Below are 27,803 nucleotides of genomic sequence, written 5' to 3'. Positions count from 1 at the left end.
GCACTGCCGCATCGCTAGGAAATGCCATCACTTCATGATCGCTGGCGGTTTGACGTCAGGGACCCTCACCGCTCCGGAGATAGAAGGGTAAACGCTGCTAAACCAGTGCTGTGCCCCATTTTTCCTGCGCTACTGACCAGGGACTAATACTAATAGGCAAAATGGCAAAAAAAAAAAAAAAAATCAGCCCTGTGAACCTTTCATGTCCAAACTCAGAAAGGATCCTACACAAACTGGACTTCCGCTGATCATAAAGTGATATCCCACCAATTTATAATATGGTGATACCCCTTTAAGGACTGGCGGTGGCGCAAAGAATCACCATGGGTTAATATTATTAAAGTGTTTGTCATATGGCGCTACCGCACTTCACCGTAGTACGGAGATATTCTCTTTTAGGAACATTCTTTTTTTTTATTTTTTGCTGTCCAGAACTTTAATATTGATGGCCTATTCTTAGGATGGGTGGAAGTGCAACACCGGTCACCCCCCAACAATTAGCTGTTCCTGGTGTTGGCTGGATGTGATCAGTTTGCAGATCCGTAGACTGTATAGCGGCCACAGTTGGGTACTGCACATCCGACCCCCTATTTAAAATCATTAGGGGGGGGGGGATGTGCAGTACCACCGACCCCTATTTAAAATCAATAGGGGGGGGATGTGCAGTACCACCGACCCCTATTTAAAATCAATAGGGGGGGGATGTGCAGTATCACCGACCCCTATTTAAAATCAATAGGGGGGGGGGGGATGTGCAGTATCACCGACCCCTATTTAAAATCAATAGGGGGGGGGGGGGGGGGATGTGCAGTATCACCGACCCCTATTTAAAATCAATAGGGGGCGGATGTGCAGTACCTGACCGTGGGCACTATGCAGTTGACAGCGAAAGGTACATCCAGCCAGCACCAGGAATTACGGATCAGCAGGGCAGTCGCACCCCCGCCGATCTTATAGTGATGACCCACCCTGTTCCTAGAAGAGAATCTCTCTGTACTACGGTGAAGTGCGGAGAAGAGATTTAACATTTTCTTTTAAGTTCCTTTTTCATTTTATTTTTTTGTCTCTTGCTTTTCGCTGAAGTTTTCTGCAGGAAGTCAATGAAAATAATGCACACGGTACAAGAATTTGGGGCAAAATGTAAAATGCTTTTTCGTTTTCTTAAACCAGTTTTGCAACTCTCGCAAAATAAAGGCAACAATCTCAGCTCTGCTAGACATCAGCCGTTGTAACCCCTCCACAAGTTTCCGGATTTATCTCTTTTGTCTCGCCATAAACGGCAGCTGCAATAGCTTGTTTGTGTTTATTCCTTTCTAGACCCCGACTGTGCGATACAAATTTCCCTTGATTGAGTCGGCTGTCTCCCCGCAGGGTCTCTGCCGGGGGAACGGGGGTGACATTTCGACAAGTCTGGCTGGGTTCACTTATCGAGAACACAATGTTCCCGGTATAACAATTCCTATAAGTTACGAGAACATTGGGACATCTACAGAACCGTTCCCAGGGTCCTCTAGTTTAGGTATTTATTAGTATCCATGCATGTAGCAGATAGGGGACCCCCATAAGCTGAAAACATACGCACGCGTTCCTTAAAAGGGGGTATCATATTGATCAGTGGGGGCTCATGCGCAGGGACCAGCACCATGGGAGGTCTTTTTTATCCACAACTTTTATCCATGTTGTAAGAGTGCACAAGCCCGACCGCCGCTCCTTTATTTTTCTATGGGGCTGATGGACAGAACTGAGAACAGAGCTCGCCAGCTCCATAGGGAATGGATGCAGGAACGGCCAGGCTTGCTCACGTCAAAGAGAGATAAATGTGTTCCACCAAGGATAAAAATGAACCATTCTGCTGGCAAGCGCGGGGTCCCAGCTGTCAGAGCCCACTGATCAACATGGTCATAAAATCATCATAAAAGTCTTCCCCCAGACCTACACCCAGTCTTCCCCCAGACCTACACCCAGTCTTCCCCCAGACCTACACCCAGTCTTCCCCCAGACCTACACCCAGTCTTCCCCCAGACCTACACCCAGTCTTCCCCCAGACCTACACCCAGTCTTCCCCCAGACCACGCACAGTCTTCCCCCAGACCACGCAGTCTTCCCCCAGACCTACACCCAGTCTTCCCCCCAGACCTACACCCAGTCTTCCCCCAGACCTACACCCAGTCTTCCCCCAGACCTACACCCAGTCTTCCCCCAGACCACGCACAGTCTTCCCCCAGACCACGCAGTCTTCCCCCAGACTACGCACAGTCTTCCCCCAGACTACGCACAGTCTTCCCCCAGACCACGCCCAGTCTTCCCCCAGACCTACACCCAGTCTTCCCCCAGACTACACCCAGTCTTCCCCCAGACTACACCCAGTCTTCCCCCAGACTACGCACAGTCTTCCCCCAGACTACGCACAGTCTTCCCCCAGACCACGCCCAGTCTTACCCCAGACTACACCCAGTCTTCCCCCAGACTACACCCAGTCTTCCCCCAGACTACGCCCAGTCTTCCCCCAGACCTACACCCAGTCTTCCCCCAGACCTACACCCAGTCTTCCCCCAGACCACGCACAGTCTTCCCCCAGACCACGCAGTCTTCCCCCAGACTACGCACAGTCTTCCCCCAGACTACGCACAGTCTTCCCCCAGACCACGCCCAGTCTTACCCCAGACCTACACCCAGTCTTCCCCCAGACCTACACCCAGTCTTCCCCCAGACCACGCACAGTCTTCCCCCAGACCACGCAGTCTTCCCCCAGACTACGCACAGTCTTCCCCCAGACTACGCACAGTCTTCCCCCAGACCACGCCCAGTCTTCCCCCAGACCACACCCAGTCTTCCCCCAGACCACACCCAGTCTTCCCCCAGACCACACCCAGTCTTCCCCCAGACTACACCCAGTCTTCCCCCAGACTACACCCAGTCTTCCCCCAGACTACACCCAGTCTTCCCCCAGACTACACCCAGTCTTCCCCCAGACTACACCCAGTCTTCCCCCAGACTACACCCAGTCTTCCCCCAGACTACACCCAGTCTTCCCCCAGACTACACCCAGTCTTCCCCCAGACTACACCCAGTCTTCCCCCAGACTACACCCAGTCTTCCCCCAGACTACACCCAGTCTTCCCCCAGACTACACCCAGTCTTCCCCCAGACTACACCCAGTCTTCCCCCAGACTACACCCAGTCTTCCCCCAGACTACACCCAGTCTTCCCCCAGACTACACCCAGTCTTCCCCCAGACTACACCCAGTCTTCCCCCAGACTACACCCAGTCTTCCCCCAGACTACACCCAGTCTTCCCCCAGACTACGCCCAGTCTTCCCCCAGACTACGCCCAGTCTTCCCCCAGACTACGCCCAGTCTTCCCCCAGACTACGCCCAGTCTTCCCCCAGACTACGCCCAGTCTTCATTACCCCCCACAATAAATGAGCAATCATTGGTGTTTTGTTTGTCGCATCCCCTGCAAGGATCCACTGAGTGAAGACTTTATATCATGGGGTGACCAGGTCAGGTACATTAGAAGGGTACTCCTTAAACTGGTCGAGTCGACATTGAAGGTCCATTGGTGTAAATCGGAATTGTGCAATGATCCATTTACCCTCCAGGTAGCGCTCCAACAGGACAACCAATCATCTCATTGTTGGAGGACTTGCATTACCCTATTACATTGCATCCACAAGTTGTTGTTTTTTATTTTCAGCAGAAAACATCTTTAGATTATTTATGCCCCAACACTTGATTCAGCCAAGGGAATCACTTGCTTAGTTATTTGTATCAGAATCTGCAATGATGACATCAACCATTTTTAGTGATGTCATATTTTACAAATCCAGTGAGGATAGAAATTGGGCGACAAATCCTATACAAGGTGTAGTGTCAGCCATATTGCTTATAATTAGTTATTCCCCCCCACAAAAAAAAAAAAAATACAATTCATGTCCCTCAAATTTAACAATCCCTTAAAAGCATCACAGAACTCTCCCCAGGTGGCCCCTGACCCTGACATTCTATTCTAGAATCTAATCCATTCCAAGTAACTGATTCCTTGTTGGACATAATAAACCCAAAGACACTATACGAATAACTTATCTTGTAATCTTGTACTGCGACTATTTTAGCCCAGAGCAGCGTTCATAATTCTGCTACCTGTTTAAAAGGGACCAGCCAAAATCCTGATACCTAAGGACAGGTCAACACTACCTTAGTTCTGTGCTACCCTTGAGGATTTACAACCTGTGCGGTCATGGTATAGCAGTATTAAGTAGACATTTTTTCGGCTTTATATCTAGATTGCTGTACTGCCAGTGCGGAGCGGTTATTTGGTTGCTGCATGTTGACATTATTAACTAGAAATGAGGGAATCGATTGAACGTAAATCAAATTTTTAGAAATCTGCTCAACCCGGGCGAATCTGAATAAATTTGCACGTTGTAAAAGTTTTCATCGGTCATGAAAGGGTCACATGACCTTGGCTGACCATACCCATAATGCTTTGAGGCTTCCACATCGCATGGAACAGCACAGCCAATCAGGGATACTATCAAAGCCTGTATAAAAGTTGAGGATAGGGAATGCAGCAGACAATTTAGGGTGAATCTGGATGAGACTACGTCAGAGCTCACAGTTTAGCCAGAGATATTAGGGAGAAAAAAAACCCATAAAAGACACTGAAGAAACTGTACGTTCTGCCAATTTCTAGAGTAAAATTATAACCCGTTAGACCGACCAGCAATGTTCCCATCCCCCGCCAAACCCTAAATATCGCTAGACATCTAAACACCTAGTGAGGTACCATCCCATCTTGTCTGGGTCGGAACGATTCCCCCTTTATTTTTATTTTTTTATTTTTAATTAAAATAGTGTTAAACTGGGCGCCTTATGTTATTTCCATGTATTATTACTATTCATCTACTTATTAGAGGGTTTTTGCCAATTTTGTTTTTATCTTCAGCTCTCAGGGTTTTGCTATATAATCGGGGAGCAGCATAATATAGGGCAAGAAAGCTCAGACGCCAGTGTCACATAGTTTGATAGATTACTTGTTTTCTCTGTTGTGAATGTAACAGTGCTGAGAATGCTGAGCTGTGTATAACCCCGCCCACACCACTGATTTCTGGTGGTGAGCTGGCAATCAGTGATGGGGGCAGGGTTACACAGATTAGCTGGACTGGTCTGCACTTGAGACCTAGTCCTACAGTGATAATCTCCTGCTGATAAAACAATGATTGTATGCAAACTACAACTTCATTCTTTTGTCCTAGATTATGATACTCCAAGATTAAATAGCAAAAACCTGTTGACAATCCCTTTAATAAAAAAAAAAATAAAATAAAAAAAAAACAAAACACAAAACACTAATTATTAATTCTAATTAAAATATAGTGATGTAACAATGTATTTTCTTTTTCTCACATGTTAAAATACATAATAGTAATGATAGTAGTAATAGTAATAATAATAGTAATAATCAATCGGAATAGTAATAATAATAGTAATGATAATAGTACTAATAGTAATAATAATGGTAATAGTAATAGCAATAATCGTAATAGTAACAATACGAATTGCAATACTAGTAATCATAATAATAAAAGGAATATTAGTAAGTTATAATAGTAGTAATAATACTTTTAGGCGATAGTGATATAAAATTATAAAATAAATATTACTATCGCCTAAAAGTATTATTATTACCATTATAACTATTACTAATATTCCTATTATTACGATTAGTACTATTATTGAAATTAGTATTACTATTACGATTATTGCTATTACTATTAATATTACTATTATGATTATTACCCTTAGTGATATAAAATTATAAAATATATTTTTCTAAAAGTAATAATTATAATATTCCTAATGATAATCCTAATAATAATGTACTAATGATCATCAACCATTAAAGTGATAAACAACAACAAAAAAAAGTGGTAAGTGCAAATAGTTTAAATAGAACAATTAAAAGGGTTTGTATAGAAAAAAGTATACAAAAACCATAGTACAGTTTCCCTCCAGAAACAGCGCCACCTCTATCTGCAGGTTGTGTGTGGTACTGCACCTCAACCCCCAATCAATTCAATGGAGCCGAGCTGTAACGCCAGACATAACCAGCTGACACATGTGGCGCTGTTTCTGAAAGAAAGCAGCCGTGCGTTTCTAATTCTGCCCAATCCCTTTAAGTAATGCATCCATAATAATACTAATATCACGGCTATGAGAAGATGATGATAAATTGCACCCGCGTAGTAGTCATTAATAATGCCGCCATCAGTAATCCTCATACCGCATAATCCACAACAGACGCTGGTCTGGCTGCAGTAATGGCGTATGTGAATATTTACATTTCGGGGCGGTGGGTGATGAGCGCAGCGCGGGTTATGGAGGATTTATTAACTATTTATGAGGATTACTTTACTGCTGGCGCGAGTAAATGAGCTGCACGCAGATCTACGGCAGAGCTCGTTGTGAGGCCACTACCCCATCATTAGCAGCGGCCCAGGGACAAGACAGTCACAGCCCACATCAAAAGCAAAGAAAAGCCCCAAAAGGAAGAAATCTGCAATCGCCAGTCCCTATATTGGGGGCCACACTCATCCACCGGCCCACTCAGAGCCTGCAGGAAGGTGGCGGCACCAGGAGCGACTTAGGACCACCTATTCTGCGACATGAGGGCACAGTACAGTGGACGGCTCCATTAAAAATCACAGCATCCTCAAGGCTCCTCCGCCATCACTAAGGCAAGTACGGATTTTTTGGGCTCGGATTCAAAAATATCCGGCCTGACAATGAAAAATGCAAAAGAAGAAAAATAAAATAAAGCATTGGGATATGACGTTACTATCAGCTCTGCACCTCAAGAGCAGCGGGAGAAAAAAAAAAAAAAAGAAAGGACGACTAATCAAGATCAATCCAAGATGGTATTCAGAGATAAACCACTCATGCAACTTCAGTATCGGAGGGTATGAATACTTTTTCAACACCTATTCACAAAAAAAAAAAAACTTTCCTAAAAAGAAATTAAAAAAAAAAACCGCTCCTACCGTTTTGGGACTACAGCTTCTATGCAGAGTTATGTGTATCCACGGTAACAGACTACAAACCCTATGTAGTCTGATGCTGCAGTTTCCCTCTCTCTTCTAAGGCTAGGTTCACATTGCGTTAGTGGGTGTCCGCTAACTGAATCAGTTACATGGCGCATTTGTCGCAATTGGGCTAGGTTAACATTGCGCTAAAGTATCCGCTAAACGGATTGCGCTAACGCAATGTCCAAAAAGGGATTGCGTTTGGCAATCCCGCTAGCGCAGATGCCCGATCTGCGATAGTGAAGAAGGGACCCTGAACGCTGCAAGCGGCGTTCAAGGTCCATCCGAAAATAACGGGACATCGCTGACGCATGCCAAAAAAAGGCATGCGTCAGCGATGCGTTAGCGATCCGTTAGCACATTGCAGTCAATGGGTGCGCCAACGGATTTGTTGCATAGCGTTAATTGCGACAATTGCGCCATGTAACGGATTCTGTTAGCGGACACCCACTAACGCAATGTGAACCTAGCCTTAACGCTATGTAACGGATCCGTTAGCGCACCCATTGACTGCAATATGCTAACGCATCGCCAACGCATCACTGACGCATGCCTTTTTTGGCATGCGTCAGCGATGTCCCGTTATTATCGGACGGACCTCGAACGCCGCTTGCAGCGTTCAGGGTCCGTTCTTCACTAGCGCAGATCGGGCATCTGCGCTAGCGGGATCGCCGAACGTAATCCCTTTTTGGACATTGCGTTAGCGCAATCTGTTAGCGTATCCGCTAAACGGATTGCACTAACGCAATGTGAACCTAGCCTAAGAAACATCCAGTAAGAGAGTACCATATGACTGCATGACAATTTAGGGCTCATGCGAATTGGATCGCAACGTACAGACTGGTTGCGGGTCTCCCTGTCGGCAGCATGAAAGGTTCATATATTTCTAGGAGGCTATGAGGCCTGGGTCAGGAGAGCCACCGCTAGTCCGTGCATTGTAATCTCAGACCGGACCGTCTGCATGAGCCGGTTTTAATTAACTCTAAGGAAACACATGGGTCCGCATAGGAGCTGTAAACCCAAAACGGCAAAAAAGAATAATAAAAAAAAAAAACAAACAAACAAAAAAAAAAACAGACATTCCTACTGAAACCACACAGTTGAAATGTGGCTAGCCCCCATGGGTTTTGGTGGAGGCTATTAGTGGTGGTAGTAGTGACTGTGGTTGACCATGGAATGATTGCATACAAAAACAGATGTGGTCTACGACTAGTGAGCAGCTGATTTTCTGTCCATGGGTTAAAAAACACACACAATTATAAGACATAGGTTTATTTTCTTTCCCCATTACCTAGCTCCGAAGATGTCCTTCTTTGCCAAATCAATGCCAGATACAATCTTAACTCTGAGGATACGAGATTCCTCCTAAGGAAAAAAAAAACAGATGGGGTTATTCACACTGAAAGAGCCAGTCATTTCAAGTGACAGTTCATAAGTTTATACGTGAGAAATAATATTTCTGGCAATTATATGACTTTTATCCTGTGTTTTTCACCAGTTTTCCCCTCTGCAGGTGTTCTCTATGGTTTTGAGTCTCTGAGCTAGTGGGTGGAAACTAGCTGCTATGCCTCCCGAACACACAGCCATGAGGGATTCCTGCTGTTCTGTCTCTATAGAACACATTCAGAAGCAGCAGCAGCAGCAGCAACGTAGAGGACATTATACAACAGTACTGAGCAGTGTAGCTGTGAATCCAGTGCCTCAGTATGGGAAAACTGCAGCACAGACCTGATTCTTTGCCGATGACAATGTCTCCCTCCTCCATAATTTGTAATCTAATTCTTCACTGTCCTGACTGTTGGCTCAAATTTGTCTAGGTGAAAAACAGACCATTTTCTGTATGGCTGAAGGACAGAAACCCTGCAGACCTCCTACCTGGCACCATCCACAGCGCCTCTTTTGGCTATTAGTCCCAGCAGGACCTCATTTGTGCGAAATAGCTAACGTATAAATCAAAAAGAAGCCCCAGGGACGTCTGCAGGTAGGAGGTTGAGGAAGGCTCAGAGGAAGCGCGACTTACAGGCGAAACAGCCACATTGTCTCCATAAACTATTTGGAAGAACCGCAAATAACGATTTTTTTGACGTGCAGTGATTGAGCGCCCCATTTTTCTCCTTACAATCTGTCTTAATTTTTACAATTCCAGTTTACTAACCGCAATCAGAGGAAAAAAAAGTATAATAAGTTACAGAACTCTGATGAAGCTGTATTTATTTAAACATGTCACATGCGCCGATTTACACTTCTGTTATGATTGTCAAGAAGAATCGTAAAATATTTCATAGAGCTGGAACCTGTGCCCCAGTGATGGCGTCATCGCTCTATAATTGTGATTGACCATAAAAAATAAAAAAAATCATACAATAAACTTCTACTGCTAGTATGAGGACAAAGGGAACCAGGGGGGCATGTAGTGTGACCCCAGCAAAACACAAATGTAGGATGAAGAACAAGAAACTTTACTCCAAAAAAAGAGACGACGTTCACAAAGTGTCGAGGTGGGTGCAGTAGAGGCACAGTTCTCGGAGGTTCCACCATCAAGGAGGCACTTAAGGTTGAGGGTTACCATCATTTATCTCAAGTTTCTTAATGTCGCCTATCTTAATTACTGGGGCCAGTCCAGAGACCTAACGGCTGTGCATGCAGGCATGGTTATGTCCACCTCACACAAGGGAAGCGCTTTACAAGACATTTTCTGGAGCAACGAAATCAGCATGGAAAAGCCAGATGTTCCATCACTGGAATACGGACTGCTTCTACGAGTGTCTCGTCCAACTCCTAATTGCTCAACTACATCCAGAACCCTTAGAGGTCCTCACTGTGGTCGCGGTGCCATGCATGATGGGGAGGATGGGTCAGGCCATCTCTCCCTGTGTTTCAATCCATAGAACAAACCTGGCTACGCCATGTCACCATTGGCGGGATATTACCAAGACCTTTTTTTTTTTCCCCTTTGTCTGGTGCTCCACTATGTACATGATGAAAAGGATGGAGAAGTCCATGGTGGAAGAGGAACCAGATTTCCCCAACTCTACCAAGAACCTCTCATTGGTCAGGCTATGGGATTCTGAAATGTGTCTCCGCAGTGGCGGTTCATAGAACACTTTTTTTTTGCTCTTGTTATGGAGAATCTTGGGCTTGGGCAACTCAGTTTGAACTTCAACAAATATGACATCCAGTTACTATTAAGATACTCAAATTTGTGGAAAAAAGACTTAAAAAAAATTCTGAGTTTAATTGTAATCATTACATTATGGTAAATAATGAAATTTAACCCTATATGCTAATTTTTTTGAGAAGGACCTGTATATTTTCCAGGTATGCCCTGTTCCTCTACCTCTTGATTTCCTCCTCGGCAGGGAGCAGCGCGCTCCTGAAGATTGACAGGTCGGGCCGGTGGCTCGGTGGAGCCGCTGATTTGAACTGCACGCCCTCCAATGCCGCTAGCGGGGGCAGCTTTGCTCCTCCAGCAGCTTTATTTATTTTTTATCTGTAAGAACTCATGATATCATCACCGCCAGATCCAGCCTCAGATTATTGCTGCCTCATAATCCTCCATGGCAGGCAGCCATATTTCTGTTGCTAAGCAGCTAATGGACTGTTAAAATCATTACGGTCACTTATTAAAACAACCGACAAAAAATAAATAAATTAAAAAAAGTTGTTTTGTACAAAAGTGTTTGAAAAGTTTCCGCGGTTATCTGAAAAAGCGGAGAAAACACTCCTGAGTGCATGCTATAAATTATTAATAGCTGTAATTACTTTTATTGCCATTTATACAGGTTGTTTTTTTTATTGCCCAAACAATATCTATATATATATATATATATATATATATATATATATATATATATATATATATATATATATATATATATATATATATATATATATATATATATATATATATATATATATATATATATATTAATTGTCTAAGGGGTACTTCCGTCTGTCTGTCCTTCTGTCACAGATATTCATTGGTCGTGGCCTCTGTCTATCATGGAAATCCAAGTCGCTGATTAATCGCCGCAAAACAGCCACGACCAATCAGCGACAGGCACAGTCCGGAAGAAAATGGCTGCTCCATACTCCCCGCAGTCAGTGCCCGGCACCCGCTCCATACTCCCCTCCGGTCAGCGCTAACACAGGGTTAATGCCGGCAGTAATGCATTCCGTTACCGCCGCTATTAACCCTGTGTGTCCCCAACCTTTTACTATTGATGCTGCCTATGCGGCATCAATAGTAAAAGAAAGTAATGTTAAAAATAGTACAAAAACAAAAAACCTGCTATACTCACCCTCCGTTGTCCGCTGAGCCGCTCGCGCCTGCCGCCATCTTCCTTTCCCAGCGATGCTTTGCGAAATTACCCATAAGACCTAGCAGTCTCGCGAGACCACTAATTCATATGGGTAATTTCGCAAAGCATCCTGGGAACGCAAGATGGCAGCAGCCGTGCGCCTATCTGCACAGGATCCCAGGAGGTGGAGAGACGGGACGCTGAGGAGCAGCGACCAGAATGGTGAGTATGTTCAACTACAAGGGGCCCTCGGATCGTTAGGTGAGTGTTTATTTTTTATTTTTGTAACCTGTAACATACATGGCTCAGTAATATAGTACGTCACTGAGCAATATCCTACGTAGCTCTGTGCTGTATACTACAAGGCTGGGCAATATACTACGTGGCTGGGCAATATACTACGTGGCTGGACAATATACTACGTGGCTCTGCTGTATACTACAGTGGAGCAAAAATACCGGATTACGTACCGGTAATGCTCTTTTATAGAGCCCACGACAGCACCCACTAGAGAGAGGGGATCCGCCCCTAGGAACAGGAAACCTACAGAGAGATAAAAGGGGCGGCCCCCCCTTGCTCCTCAGTTGTTTTACAGAGAATAGGAGGAACCGCCGCCAGGTTTTAGTTAACAGGTTCGGGTATATACATATATATACATATTTACAACCTCATACTATATCTTCTAATATTTACACCTCACCAAAAAAGCACCATGTGCAACTATATACAGAAAAGGGAGGGATGTGAACGGGTGCTGTCGTGGGCTCTATAAAAGAGCATTACCGGTACGTAATCCGGTATTTTCTATTCGCCACGACAGCACCCACTAGAGAGAATTGCAGAGACTATAGACTGGGTGGGTTTACTGAGTCAGGGACCGATACACCAAAAGTTAGATCAGAAGCAGAGGATAGATCTAATCTATAATGCTTATAGAAGGTATTCGGTGAAGACCAAGTTGCAGCCTTACATATAAGGTCTATTGGCACATTTGCCCTTTCTGCCCAGGAAGTCGACAAGGCTCTTGTAGAGTGCGCTCCCACATGCATTGGAGGATCTTTCCCTCCAGCTTTATACGCCAAGATTATTGCCTCTCTGATCCAGCGAGATAATGTGTTCTTTGTGACTCCGGCACCCTTGGTTTTACCCTGAAAAGACACAAAGAGAGCCCTACTCTTCCTCCAGTCCCTAGTTCTCTCTAAATAGGCTAAGACAGTCCTTTTTACGTCTAGGGTGTGAAGTCTTTCTTCTTCTGGAGTTGAGTGGTTCTCATAAAAGGTAGGTAACAGGATCTCCTGGGATCTATGAAAGGTAGAAGCCACCTTAGGGAGATAACAAGGATCTGTTTTTAAAAGTATCCTATCTGATGTTACCACAAAAAAGGGAGGATCTATAGATAAAGCATGAAGATCACTTACTCTTCTGGCAGAAACTAATGCCACTAATAATACCGTTTTTAAAGAAATATTTTTTAGTGAGGCTGCATGGAGAGGCTCAAAAGGTGATTGAGTCAATGCATTTAGGACTATCGATAGATCCCGAGGTATGCTAATCTCGAGGGACCCGAGGTATGCTAATTGGTCTCGATCTCTCACAGGCAGATATAAACCGAGATATCCATTTATTACCTGCTACATCAAAATTAAAAAGAGCTCCTAAGGCTGACACCTGTACTTTCAGAGTGCTTACTGAAAGACCTAATTCCAGACCTTTTTGTAGAAATTCCAATATTGGAAATATAGGAATATCAGCGGAAAGTTGTGTAGTATGGAATTGAAGGAATTTCCTCCAAATTCTAACATAAATCCTGGTAGTTGAGGGTTTTCTACTTTTCATCAGAGTATCTATTAACCCACTAGAAAACCCCCTGAGATTTAGTAACTGCCTTTCAAACTCCATGCAGTTAAATTCATGCCCTTTGCCTGAGGATGAAGGAACGGACCCTGAGAGAGCAGGTCCTTGGATTGAGGCAGAATCCACGGGTCCGACACTGACATCGCCCTCAGCCATGAGAACCATGGCCTTTTGGGCCAGAATGGGGCTATTAATAGAATTCTTGCTCCTTCTTCCCTTATTTTTCTTATTACCAAAGGTAGTAGATTCCATGGAGGAAAAGCATATGCCAGGTCGAAAGTCCAGGGTACTTGGAGGGCATCGAGTATGTCCGGCTTGTCCTCCCTGTTTAGAGAGGCAAACGTCCTGACCTGTCGGTTGGCTCTTGTGGCAAACAAGTCTATTTGAGGAACACCCCATTGCGCTGTTATCATTTTGAAAATTTTTCTGTTTAGCATCCATTCCCCTTGATGGAGGGTGTGACGGCTCAGAAAATCGGCACGAAAGTTGTCTGTGCCCCTGATGTGAACTGCTGATAGTGATAGCAGATGACCTTCGGCTAATTCCATGATGTCTGATGCCAGCTCCCTGAGTCTGTCCGACCGCGTACCTCCTTGATGGTTTAAGTAAGCTACTGCCGTGGTGTTGTCGGAGAACACTCTTGTGTGAGAGCCGCTGAGCTGAGGAAGAAAGTGAAGTAGGGAATAATATATTGCCCTCAACTCTTTGACATTCGAAGAACTATCCAGTTCCGAACTAGACCAAAGATCCTGAACCCACTGATCCTTAAAATGTGCCCCCCAGCCTTTAGGACCAGCCTCTGTGGTCACTATACTAGAGGGGGAAATTACCCAGAGAACCCCCCTTGAAAGGTTTTTCTGATTTAACCACCACTTAAGGGAGTGTAATACTTCCGTTGTTAGATAAACTGTTCTATCCAGACAGCCTCTATTCTTGATGTCTTCCTCTAATATAAATTTTTGTAGAAGCCTAGTATGAGCCTGAGCCCACTGGACCGCAGGAATACAAGCTGCCAAAAAGGAAACAGAGAAGCACATTGCTAAGGAGAGTAAAACTAATCCCAAACTGTTCTTCAACTATATCAATAGTAAAAGAATAAAAACTGAAAATGTAGGCCCCTTAAAAAATAGTGAGGAAAGAATGGTTGTAGATGACGAGGAAAAAGCTAACATATTAAACACCTTCTTCTCCACGGTATTCACGGTGGAAAATGAAATGCTAGGTGAAATCCCAAGAAACAATGAAAACCCTATATTAAGGGTCACCAATCTAACCCAAGAAGAGGTGCGAAACCGGCTAAATAAGATTAAAATAGATAAATCTCCGGGTCCGGATGGCATACACCCACGAGTACTAAGAGAACTAAGTAATGTAATAGATAAACCATTATTTCTTATTTTTAGTGACTCTATAGCGACAGGGTCTGTTCCGCAGGACTGGCGCATAGCAAATGTGGTGCCAATATTCAAAAAGGGCTCTAAAAGTGAACCTGGAAATTATAGGCCAGTAAGTCTAACCTCTATTGTTGGTAAAATATTTGAAGGGTTTCTGAGGGATGTAATTCTGGATTATCTCAATGAGAATAACTGTTTAACTCCATATCAGCATGGGTTTATGAGAAATCGCTCCTGTCAAACCAATCTAATCAGTTTTTATGAAGAGGTAAGCTATAGGCTGGACCACGGTGAGTCATTGGACGTGGTATATCTTGATTTTTCCAAAGCGTTTGATACCGTGCCGCACAAGAGGTTGGTACACAAAATGAGAATGCTTGGTCTGGGGGAAAATGTGTGTAAATGGGTTAGTAACTGGCTTAGTGATAGAAAGCAGAGGGTGGTTATAAATGGTATAGTCTCTAACTGGGTCGCTGTGACCAGTGGGGTACCGCAGGGGTCAGTATTGGGACCTGTTCTCTTCAACATATTCATTAATGATCTGGTAGAAGGTTTACACAGTAAAATATCGATATTTGCAGATGATACAAAACTATGTAAAGCAGTTAATACAAGAGAAGATAGTATTCTGCTACAGATGGATCTGGATAAGTTGGAAACTTAGGCTGAAAGGTGGCAGATGAGGTTTAACAATGATAAATGTAAGGTTATACACATGGGAAGAGGGAATCAATATCACCATTACACACTGAACGGGAAACCACTGGGTAAATCTGACAGGGAGAAGGACTTGGGGATCCTAGTTAATGATAAACTTACCTGGAGCAGCCAGTGCCAGGCAGCAGCTGCCAAGGCAAACAGGATCATGGGGTGCATTAAAAGAGGTCTGGATACACATGATGAGAGCATTATACTGCCTCTGTACAAATCCCTAGTTAGACCGCACATGGAGTACTGTGTCCAGTTTTGGGCACCGGTGCTCAGGAAGGATATAATGGAACTAGAGAGAGTACAAAGGAGGGCAACAAAATTAATAAAGGGGATGGGAGAACTACAATACCCAGATAGATTAGCGAAATTAGGATTATTTAGTCTAGAAAAAAGACGAATGAGGGGCGATCTAATAACCATGTATAAGTATATAAGGGGACAATACAAATATCTCGCTGAGGATCTGTTTATACCAAGGAAGGTGACGGGCACAAGGGGGCATTCTTTGCGTCTGGAGGAGAGAAAGTTTTTCCACCAACATAGAAGAGGATTCTTTACTGTTAGGGCAGTGAGAATCTGGAATTGCTTGCCTGAGGAGGTGGTGATGGCGAACTCAGTCGAGGGGTTCAAGAGAGGCCTGGATGTCTTCCTGGAGCAGAACAATATTGTATCATACAATTATTAGGTTCTGTAGAAGGACGTAGATCTGGGTATTTATTATGATGGAATATAGGCTGAACTGGATGGACAAATGTCTTTTTTCGGCCTTACTAACTATGTTACTATGTTACTATGTTACTATGATGTCAGAGAACCTAGTAATGACATGCTCTGTCTGAGTGACATACTACGATTTTCTATTGCTAAGGATACCTTATCAACTATGGAGAATTTCTTATCCTCAGGCAGCTTACAAATCTGGTCAGCTGAATCTAGAAGGAGCCCCAGGAATTTCTGACACTTAACAGGCTGAAGTCTAGATTTTTCCCAATTAACCAGCCACCCCAGGGATTGTAAGGAAACCACTACTTCCCATAACCTCTGCTCACACTGTAGGGGGTCTTTACCCACAATCAATAGGTCATCTAGATATGGAATGACTAAAGTATCTTTTACTCTTAGGAAAGACATAACTTCCAATAGCAATTTTGTGAAAACCCTTGGGGCCATGGATAATCCGAAGGGCATCGCCTTAGATTGTAGATGACGAATTTGTCCCTCTATACAGACTGCTACCCGAAGGAACTGCTGGAATAAATGATGTATAGGAATATGATAGTAAGCATCCTTAAGATCCAATACTACCATGTAACAGTTTGGAAATAGATTCTTTATGGCTGAACGAATGGATTCCATTTTGAATGTTTTAGGCCTTATAAAGGAGATCAGCTTTCTTAAATTAATTATGGTTCTGAAAGAGCCATCCGGCTTACTAATCAGAAACAAGGGAGAATAAAATCCCCTCCCCATCTGGGAAGATGGGACTTCCACTAGGACTTGTTTGCGTAGGAGGGTTTTAACCTCTGTTTCAAGCGCCTCTTGCTGAGGCCTGGATCTTAAGGTGGTAAGGAGGAAGGAGTCCGGTGGAGTTCTAATAAAGTCTAATGTGAGGCCTGAAGATATTAATTTAATGGCCCATTTATTGTTATCTCTTCCCATTGTTGCCTAAACTGTTTTAATCTTCCACCCACTGGAGGAATATAATTACTGGAATTTGTCGGCTGGCTTGAATGGACGTTTATTAAACAGGTTTCCTTTTTGTTTAAAATCCTTATTGTTCCATCTGTCTCTGAAGCCTCCCTTCTTTCCGAATGGTGGCTTCCTGAAGGCCCTTCTGTAAGATGGAACAAAGGGATTAGGGAATCCTTTTTTCCTTTCACCTGCCTTCGTGAGTATATCGTCAAGGACTGTTCCAAACAGGTACTCACCCTGACAGGGTATGGCACATAATTTGGATCTAGATTGGGCATCTCCTTTCCAGTTTTTTAGCCATAAAGCCCGCCTAGCCGTATTGGAGATATTAGCTGTTCTGGCCGCCAGTCGTAGGGAGTCAATAGAGGCATCCGATATAAAGGCAGCCGCACCTTTGATCAAAGGGATAGATGCTCGTAACTTCTCCCTGGATACACCATTTTTAATATTTTGCTCCAGCTGATCCAGCCAGACTAACATTGACCTGCCAGTACATGTGGCTGCAATTGCCGGTTTGAATGCCGTGACACAGGCCTCCCACGATTTTTTAAGGAGCGCATCTGATTTTCGGTCCATGGGATCTGATAAGGAACCTGCATCTTCCACGGGCAAGGAGAACCGGCGAGATGTAGATGCAACTGCAGCATCGACCTTTGGTATTTTGGTCCATGTACTCAAATCTTCGTCATCAAAGGGGTAGCGCCTCTTACAGGGTATTGGTACCAACCCTTTTTAACCTTTACCCCATTCCTTCTTAACGAGGTCCTTTATGGCCTGGTTTATTGGAAACACGAGGCCTTTCCGTTGGGAAAGACCAGCAAACATGATTTCCTGTGGTGTTTGGGGTTCTTTTGACTCAGATACCCCCATCGTATTTCTCACCGATTTAACCAAGTTGTTTATGCCTTCAGTTGGAAAGCAAACAAAGTCTTCTTCCCCTGAAGAATCAGCCAGTTGAGAGACATCAGAGTCGACCTCCCCACTCTCTGCTGACGTGTCAGCTCTAGGTGAGGATACTCTTCTTTTCTTTTTCTCGATATTAATCGAGGAAGAACCGCCCCCTAACGACTGAAGTTCTTCCCGAATTATGAGCCGTATCTCATTCATTTTCACCGATTCCTCCTGCCGTAAGGTGTTATCTATACATGCCTGACATAGACTCTTAGCTTAGTTTGGGATGTGGAACGGGACGATTTCCTTCCCGATTTATCAGTGGAGTCACTTATCTTAGAGTGTCCACTGCTCTTTTTCCTGGTTTCGCTACTAGGTACTAGTGGCTCTTCCATGGAGTGCACACGGACCTCCTCTTGGGACGACATAATGCACACTGACTGCACTTCTAATCCTGACCTTTATAGTGTAGCCACTCCTGCATACATCCCCTCCTAAAATTTTTTTTATTTTTTTTTTTTTTTTTACTCACAAGTCTGGCGTCCGGACACTGGGATCGCATGGGGGAATCCAATATGGCGGTTCCCCCGGAAATGGTCCTCTGACACCGCGACCCCGGAAGTTCAAGCTTCCTTCCATGGGACGCCGACGCTACTGCGCATGCGCCCGCGTCTGCTGCATACCGGAAGCGCCCTAAGCGCTGCTTCCCACACCATGTCGCCTCTTACCTCTGGAGGGAACGGAGGGAAGATTCCGCCCAGGGACGCCGCACCGCTGCTCAGCTCCACTTAGAAGGGCATTACCGCAGGTATCCACACTGCGCCGTGCATTCATTAGCACTTACCCAACGGTGTCCCAGCAGGGAGACCGTTGGCACCTTCAGGCTTCCCTGTCAGCCGCACCAGATGAGGGGGGAGCCCGCAGGAACATTCCCCCGACACTGTCCACCTGCTCTGGGACCCCTGTCACTCAGCAGAGTCGGTACAGGCGGTAGCCCAGGCAGGCCTTCCTCTTCTTAGCCATAGAGTTTTCTCTGTGGTTCCCTTCTAGGAACAGGAAACCAACTGAGGAGCAAGGGGGGGCCGCCCCTTTTATCTCTCTGTAGGTTTCCTGTTCCTAGGGGCGGATCCCCTCTCTCTAGTGGGTGCTGTCGTGGCGAATAGAAAAAGTATTTAGTCAGTCAGCAATAGTGCAAGTTCCACCACTTAAAAAGATGAGAGGCGTCTGTAATTTACATCATAGGTAGACCTCAACTATGGGAGACAAACTGAGAAAAAAAAAATCCAGAAAATCACATTGTCTGTTTTTTTAACATTTTATTTGCATATTATGGTGGAAAATAAGTATTTGGTCAGAAACAAAATTTCATCTCAATACTTTGTAATATATCCTTTGTTGGCAATGACAGAGGTCAAACGTTTTCTGTAAGTCTTCACAAGGTTGCCACACACTGTTGTTGGTATGTTGGCCCATTCCTACATGCAGATCTCCTCTAGAGCAGTGATGTTTTTGGCTTTTCGCTTGGCAACACGGACTTTCAACTCCCTCCAAAGGTTTTCTATAGGGTTGAGATCTGGAGACTGGCTAGGCCACTCCAGGACCTTGAAATGCTTCTTACGAAGCCACTCCTTCGTTGCCCTGGCGGTGTGCTTTGGATCATTGTCATGTTGAAAGACCCAGCCATGTTTCATCTTCAATGCCCTTGCTGATGGAAGGAGGTTTGCACTCAAAATCTCACGATACATGGCCCCATTCATTCTTTCATGTACCCGGATCAGTCGTCCTGGCCCCTTTGCAGAGAAACAGCCCCAAAGCATGATGTTTCCACCACCATGCTTTACAGTAGGTATGGTGTTTGATGGATGCAACTCAGTATTCTTTTTCCTCCAAACACGACAAGTTGTGTTTCTACCAAACAGTTCCAGTTTGGTTTCATCAGACCATAGGACATTCTCCCAAAACTCCTCTGGATCATCCAAATGCTCTCTAGCAAACTTCAGACGGGCCCGGACATGTACTGGCTTAAGCAGTGGGACACGTCTGGCACTGCAAGATCTGAGTCCATGGTGGCGTAGTGTGTTACTTATGGTAGGCCTTGTTACATTGGTCCCAGCTCTCTGCAGTTCATTCAATATGTCCCCCCGCGTGGTTCTGGGATTTTTGCTCACCGTTCTTGTGATCATTCTGACCCCACGGGGTGGGATTTTGCGTGGAGCCCCAGATCGAGGGAGATTATCAGTGGTCTTGTATGTCTTCCATTTTCTAATTATTGCTCCCACTGTTGATTTCTTCACTCCAAGCTGGTTGGCTATTGCAGATTCAGTCTTCCCAGCCTGGTGCAGGGCTACAATTTTGTTTCTGGTGTCCTTTGACAGCTCTTTGGTCTTCACCATAGTGGAGTTTGGAGTCAGACGGTTTGAGGGTGTGCACAGGTGTCTTTTTATACTGATAACAAGTTTAAACAGGTGCCATTACTACAGGTAATGAGTGGAGGAAAGAGGAGACTCTTAAAGAAGAAGTTACAGGTCTGTGAGAGACAGAAATCTTGATTGTTTGTTTCTGACCAGATACTTATTTTCCACCATAATATGCAAATAAAATGTTAAAAAAACAGACAATGTGATTTTCTGGATTTTTTTTCTCAGTTTGTCTCCCATAGTTGAGGTCTACCTATGATGTAAATTACAGACGCCGCTCATCTTTTTAAGTGGTGGAACTTGCACTATTGCTGACTGACTAAATACTTTTTTGCCCCACTGTACGTGGCTGGACAATATACTACGTGGCTGGACAATATACTATGTGGCTCTGCTGTATACTACGTGGCTGGACAATATACTATGTGGGGCGGCGGGGATCACCTGTCACTAGCACCATGCCTGCCTAATAATTTGTAATTATAGCTCACCTCTTGTTCATATTATGTTCATGCATTTCCAATGATAGTCCACTATGGACATGATGCACTATGCACTTTAACCATATTGTAAATGCTGCTATTTAAACCATAGCTATCTACACAGACTTTGGTGTCTATATTTTGCACATTAACCCTTGAGAGGTAGTGAGTGTCAATGTTTACCTGGGCATTGGCTTTTTGCTAGTCACAGTGCTCCCTTTGATTTGTGGTATCCAGTAGTTGCTTTTTATCTATTGTTTTTGATTTTCTTGCTATTTATGCGACATTAATAAAATGTTTATTCAAGGATTATATATCTGAATGTGTGTGTGTGTGTGTGTGTGTGTGTGTGTGTGTGTGTGTGTGTGTGTGTGTGTGTGTGTGTGTGTGTGTGTGTGTGTGTGTGTGTGTGTGTCCGGTATCGGCATCTGCACCGTCGCAGCTACCGCAACAATATTTTGCAGTCACGAGTCTGGACCACGAGAGCGTCATAGGCTATGTTGTGAGGCGAAATTTTAACCCCGCGCTTTCCAATTCACCAAACAATTTTGCCCCTATCTACATAATGGGGAAAAAGTGAAAGGAAAAGTGTTGGAAGCAAATTGACAGCTGCCAGATGTGAACAAGGGGGACGTAAAGAGTGAGAGCGATGGCGCCAAAGAGTATATACCGTACAGTTGCTAAGGTGGGGCCCCGACATGGGATACTCACCACACACGGGGATATGAACACACACACACAAAATGCGCCACACACTACCACGTGCTTGAACACATATACCACCCTCGGGACACATTTCACCACACATACACCAACCTCGCCACATAAAAGTCGAAACACAAAAGTCGCCGCTCAAAACTCGCCACGCGCAAAACTCGCCACATGCAAAACTAGGCTCACGCAAAACTCACGCCACGCACAAAACTCGCCACATGCAAAACTGGCCACACGCAAAACTCACGCCACACGCAAAACTTGCAATGCGCAAAACTTGCTGCACACAACTTGCTACACTAACCTGTCACATGCAACTCGACACACAAAGTCGCTACATGCATGTCGCCACACGCAACTCAACACACACAACTTGACACATGAAACTCGCCCTAAAACACACACAAGTCTGGTATTAGCCTTCAAAAATAAAAGTCTGATTAATAAGCAGACAAACTACAAGAGCAACAAATGTACCATATAGGAAATCCAGCAGCTGTCAGTCACATGACCTGTCTATTATGTGTATGTGTGAGCTAATATATACTGCCAGGGGGGAGGGCTTCATGTTTGCTGGAGATTTATCAGGCTGCAAATTTAGCTTACAAATACGGAGGTAAAAATACTGAGCAAATAACGTGTGAACGAGGTCTAATACAGGAGGAGATGACACACAGATATATACTATACAGGTCCTTCTCAAAAAATTAGCATATAGTGTTAAATTTCATTATTTACCATAATGTAATGATTACAATTAAACTTTCATATATTATAGATTCATTATCCACCAACTGAAATTTGTCAGGTCTTTTATTGTTTTAATACTGATGATTTTGGCATACAACTCCTGATAACCCAAAAAACCTGTCTCAATAAATTAGCATATCAAGAAAAGGTTCTCTAAACGACCTATTACCCTAATCTTCTGAATCAACTAATTAACTCTAAACACATGCAAAAGATACCTGAGGCTTTTATAAACTCCCTGCCTGGTTCATTACTCAAAACCCCCATCATGGGTAAGACTAGCGACCTGACAGATGTCAAGAAGGCCATCATTGACACCCTCAAGCAAGAGGGTAAGACCCAGAAAGAAATTTCTCAACAAATAGGCTGTTCCCAGAGTGCTGTATCAAGGCACCTCAATGGTAAGTCTGTTGGAAAGAAACAATGTGGCAGAAAACGCTGTACAACGAGAAGAGGAGACCGGACCCTGAGGAAGATTGTGGAGAAGGACCGATTCCAGACCTTGGGGAACCTGAGGAAGCAGTGGACTGAGTCTGGTGTGGAAACATCCAGAGCCACCGTGCACAGGCGTGTGCAGGAAATGGGCTACAGGTGCCGCATTCCCCAGGTAAAGCCACTTTTGAACCATAAACAGCGGCAGAGGCGCCTGACCTGGGCTACAGAGAAGCAGCACTGGACTGTTGCTAAGTGGTCCCAAGTACTTTTTTCTGATGAAAGCAAATTTTGCATGTCATTCGGAAATCAAGGTGCCAGAGTCTGGAGGAAGACTGGGGAGAAGGAAATGCCAAAATGCCTGAAGTCCAGTGTCAAGTACCCACAGTCAGTGATGGTGTGGGGTGCCATGTCAGCTGCTGGTGTTGGTCCACTGTGTTTCATCAAGGGCAGGGTCAATGCAGCTAGCTATCAGGAGATTTTGGAGCACTTCATGCTTCCATCGGCTGAAATGCTTTATGGAGATGAAGATTTCATTTTTCAGCACGACCTGGCACCTGCTCACAGTGCCAAAACCACTGGTAAATGGTTTACTGACCATGGTATTACTGTGCTCAATTGGCCTGCCAACTCTCCTGACCTGAACCCCATAGAGAATCTGTGGGATATTGTGAAGAGAAAGTTGAGAGACGCAAGACCCAACACTCTGGATGAGCTTAAGGCCGCTATTGAAGCATCCTGGGCCTCCATAACATCTCAGCAGTGTCACAGGCTGATTGCCTCCATGCCACGCCGCATTGAAGCAGTCATTTCTGCCAAAGGATTCCCGACCAAGTATTGAGTGCATAACTGAACATTATTATTTGTTGGTTTTTTTGTTTGTTATTAAAAAACACTTTTTTTTGATTGGATGGGTGAAATATGCTAATTTATTGAGACAGGTTTTTTGGGTTATCAGGAGTTGTATGCCAAAATCATCAGTATTAAAACAATAAAAGACCTGACAAATTTCAGTTGGTGGATAATGAATCTATAATATATGAAAGTTTAATTGTAATCATTACATTATGGTAAATAATGAAATTTAACACTATATGCTAATTTTTTGAGAAGGACCTGTATACAGGGGAGATGACACGTATATACTATATATAGGAGATGACATACAGGTATATAGTATACAGAAGAGATGACATACAGGTATATACTATATACAGGAGGAGATGACACAGGTATATACAATATACAGGAGGAGATGACATACAGCAGGTATATACTATTTACAGGGGAGATGACATACAGGTGTATACTATATACAGGAGGAGATGACATACAGCAGGTATATACTATTTACAGAGGAGATGACATACAGGTATACACTATATACAGGAGATGACACGTGTATACTATAAATAAGGGAGATGACAAACATGTATATACTGAGGGGAAAATGAGAGGTGTGAGGTGAAAATGAAAAGGTGTGAGTGCAAAATGAGAGGAGTGAGGGAAAATAGTGGAGTGATCGGAAAATGACAGATGTGAGGTCGAAATGACAAGTGTTAGGAGGGAATGAGAGGAGTGAGGGGGAAAATAAGAGGTGCGAGGGAGAAAATGAGAAATGTGAGGTGCTATAACTAACCACAGATATTTACTATGCTCAGGCAACGCCGGGCGTATATACTCGAGTATAAGCCGAGATTTTCAGCCCATTTTTTGGGGCTTAAAGTCCCCCTCTCGGCTTATACTCGAGTCATACCCGGGGGTCGGCAGGGGAGGGGGGGCGAGGGGGTGTAATTATCCTTACCTACTCCCAGCGCGGTCCCTGGACGTCCCTGCTTCTTCCAGCGCTGGAGATTATTCCTGCACTGAGCGGTCACATGGTACCGCTCATTACAGTAATGAATATGCGGCTCCACCTCCCATAGGGGGGGGGGCCGCATATTCATTACTATAATGAGCGATAACTGTGACCGCTCAATACAGGAAGAAGATGCAGCGGTGGAAGAAGCAGGGACGCAGCGCCAGCAGTAGGTGAGTATACGGTGAGGGGGAGCGCAGCGCTGCGCGATATTTACCTCTCCTCGTTCCAGTGCGGCTCCGTCTCCAGCGTCCTCTGGCTGTGACGCTCAGGTCAGAGGGCGCAGTGACGTAGTCAGTGCGCGCCCTCTGCTGAACGTCAGTGCCGAAGACGGAGCCGCACGAGGAGCAGGTAAATATTGAAAGTGCCGGGGTCCTGAGGGGGCTCTGAGAAGAGAGGCGAGTATGTGATTTTTTTTTTTTTTTTTTAGAGCAGCAAAAGCATATGGGGCAAGTGACTGTACGGAGCATCTTATGGGGCCATAACGCTTGTGCAGCACTATATGGGGCAAGTGACTATACGGAGCATCTTATGGGGCCATAACGCTTGTGCAGCATTATATAGGGCAAGTGACTGTACGGAGCATATTATGGGGCCATAACACTTGTGCAGCATTATATGGTGCAGTGGCTGTACGGAGCATCTTATGGGGCCATAACACTTGTGCAGCACTATAAGGGGCAAGTGGCTGTGCGGAGCATCTTATGGGGCCATAACACTTGTGCAGCATTATATGGGGCAAGTGGCTGTACGGAGCATCTTATGGGGCCATAACACTTGTGCAGCACTATATGGTGCAGTGGCTGTACGGAGCATCTTATGGGGCCATAACACTTGTGCAGCACTATAAGGGGCAAGTGGCTGTGCGGAGCATCTTATGGGGCAAGTGACTGTACGGAGCATCTTATGGGGCCATAACACTTGTGCAGCACTATATGGGGCAAGTGGCTGTGCGGAGCATCTTATGGGGCCATAACACTTGTGCAGCACTATATGGTGCAGTGGCTGTACGGAGCATCTTATGGGGCCATAACACTTGTGCAGCACTATAAGGGGCAAGTGGCTGTGCGGAGCATCTTATGGGGCAAGTGACTGTACGGAGCATCTTATGGGGCCATAACACTTGTGCAGCACTATATGGTGCAGTGGCTGTACGGAGCATCTTATGGGGCCATAACACTTGTGCAGCACTATAAAGGGCAAGTGTCTGTGCGGAGAATCTTATGGGGCCATAACACTTGTGCAGCACTATATGGGGCAAGTGGCTGTGCGGAGCATCTTATGGGGCAATAACACTTGTGCAGCACTATATGGGGCAAGTGGCTGTACGGAGCATCTTATGGGGCCATAACACTTGTGCAGCATTATATGGGGCAAGTAACTGTACGGAGCATCTTATGGGGCCATAACACTTGTGCAGCACTATATGGGGCAAGTGGCTGTACGGAGCATCTTATGGGGCCATAACACTTGTGCAGCACTATATGGTGCAGTGGCTGTACGGAGCATCTTATGGGGCCATAACACTTGTGCAGCACTATAAGGGGCAAGTGGCTGTGCGGAGCATCTTATGGGGCCATAACACTTGTGCAGCACTATATGGGGCAAGTGGCTGTGCGGAGCATCTTATGGGGCCATAACACTTGTGCAGCACTATATGGTGCAGTGGCTGTACGGAGCATCTTATGGGGCCATAACACTTGTGCAGCACTATAAGGGGCAAGTGGCTGTGCGGAGCATCTTATGGGGCAAGTGACTGTACGGAGCATCTTATGGGGCCATAACACTTGTGCAGCACTATATGGTGCAGTGGCTGTACGGAGCATCTTATGGGGCCATAACACTTGTGCAGCACTATAAAGGGCAAGTGTCTGTGCGGAGCATCTTATGGGGCCATAACACTTGTGCAGCACTATATGGGGCAAGTGGCTGTGCGGAGCATCTTATGGGGCAATAACACTTGTGCAGCACTATATGGGGCAAGTGGCTGTGCGGAGCATCTTATGGGGCCATAACACTTGTGCAGCATTATATGGGGCAAGTAACTGTACGGAGCATCTTATGGGGCCATAACACTTGTGCAGCACTATATGGGGCAAGTGGCTGTACGGAGCATCTTATGGGGCCATAACACTTGTGCAGCATTATATAAGGCAAGTGACTGTATGGAGCATCTTATGGGGCCATAACACTTGTGCAGCACTATATGGGGCAAGTGGCTGTACGGAGCATCTTATGGGGCCATAACACTTGTGCAGCACTATATGGGGCAAGTGGCTGTACGGAGCATCTTATGGGGCCATAACACTTGTGCAGCATTATATAAGGCAAGTGGCTGTACGGAGCATCTTATGGGGCCATAACACTTGTGCAGCATTATAAGGGGCAAGTGACTGTACGGAGCATCTTATGGGGCCATAACACTTGTGCAGCATTATAAGGGGCAAGTGACTGTATGGAGCATCTTATGGGGCCATAACACTTGTGCAGCACTATAAGGGGCAAGTGGCTGTACGGAGCATCTTATGGGGCCATAACACTTGTGCAGCATTATATAAGGCAAGTGGCTGTGCGGAGCATCTTATGGGGCCATAACACTTGTGCAGCATTATAAGGGGCAAGTGACTGTACGGAGCATCTTATGGGGCCATAACACTTGTGCAGCATTATAAGGGGCAAGTGACTGTACGGAGCATCTTATGGGGCCATAACACTTGTGCAGCATTATATGGGGCAAGTGACTGTACGGAGCATCTTATGGGGCCATAACACTTGTGCAGCACTATATAGGGCAAGTGGCTGTGCGGAGCATCTTATGGGGCCATAACACTTGTGCAGCACTATATTGGGCAAGTGACTGTATGGAGCATCTTATGGGGCCATAACACTTGTGCAGCACTATATGGGGCAAGTGACTGTATGGAGCATCTTATGGGGCCATAACACTTGTGCAGCATTATATAAGGCAAGTGACTGTATGGAGCATCTTATGGGGCCATAACACTTGTGCAGCATTATATAAGGCAAGTGACTGTATGGAGCATCTTATGGGGCCATAACACTTGTGCAGCATTATAAGGGGCAAGTGACTGTATGGAGCATCTTATGGGGCCATAACACTTGTGCAGCATTATATAAGGCAAGTGGCTGTGCGGAGCATCTTATGGGGCCATAACACTTGTGCAGCATTATATAAGGCAAGTGACTGTATGGAGCATCTT

The 27,803-nt window shown here is 45.0% G+C and overlaps 1 protein-coding gene across 5 annotated transcripts in view; it reads right to left on the bottom strand.

Moving 5' to 3' along the window:
- NEDD4L (NEDD4 like E3 ubiquitin protein ligase) overlaps positions 1 to 27,803 on the bottom strand; it is a 335,097-nt gene that overhangs the window by 193,965 nt on the left and 113,329 nt on the right. For all 5 annotated transcript variants that reach the window (XM_069746056.1, XM_069746084.1, XM_069746057.1 and 2 more), the window contains exon 2: positions 8,378 to 8,451. In XM_069746056.1, the coding sequence (XP_069602157.1) occupies positions 8,378 to 8,451 (74 nt within the window). The remainder of the gene's footprint in view (positions 1 to 8,377; positions 8,452 to 27,803) is intronic.

The sequence above is a fragment of the Ranitomeya imitator genome, chromosome 1 (genome assembly GCF_032444005.1).
Source record: "Ranitomeya imitator isolate aRanImi1 chromosome 1, aRanImi1.pri, whole genome shotgun sequence".
Taxonomy (NCBI): domain Eukaryota; kingdom Metazoa; phylum Chordata; class Amphibia; order Anura; family Dendrobatidae; genus Ranitomeya; species Ranitomeya imitator.
This window is presented reverse-complemented; position numbering and strand designations above follow the sequence as displayed.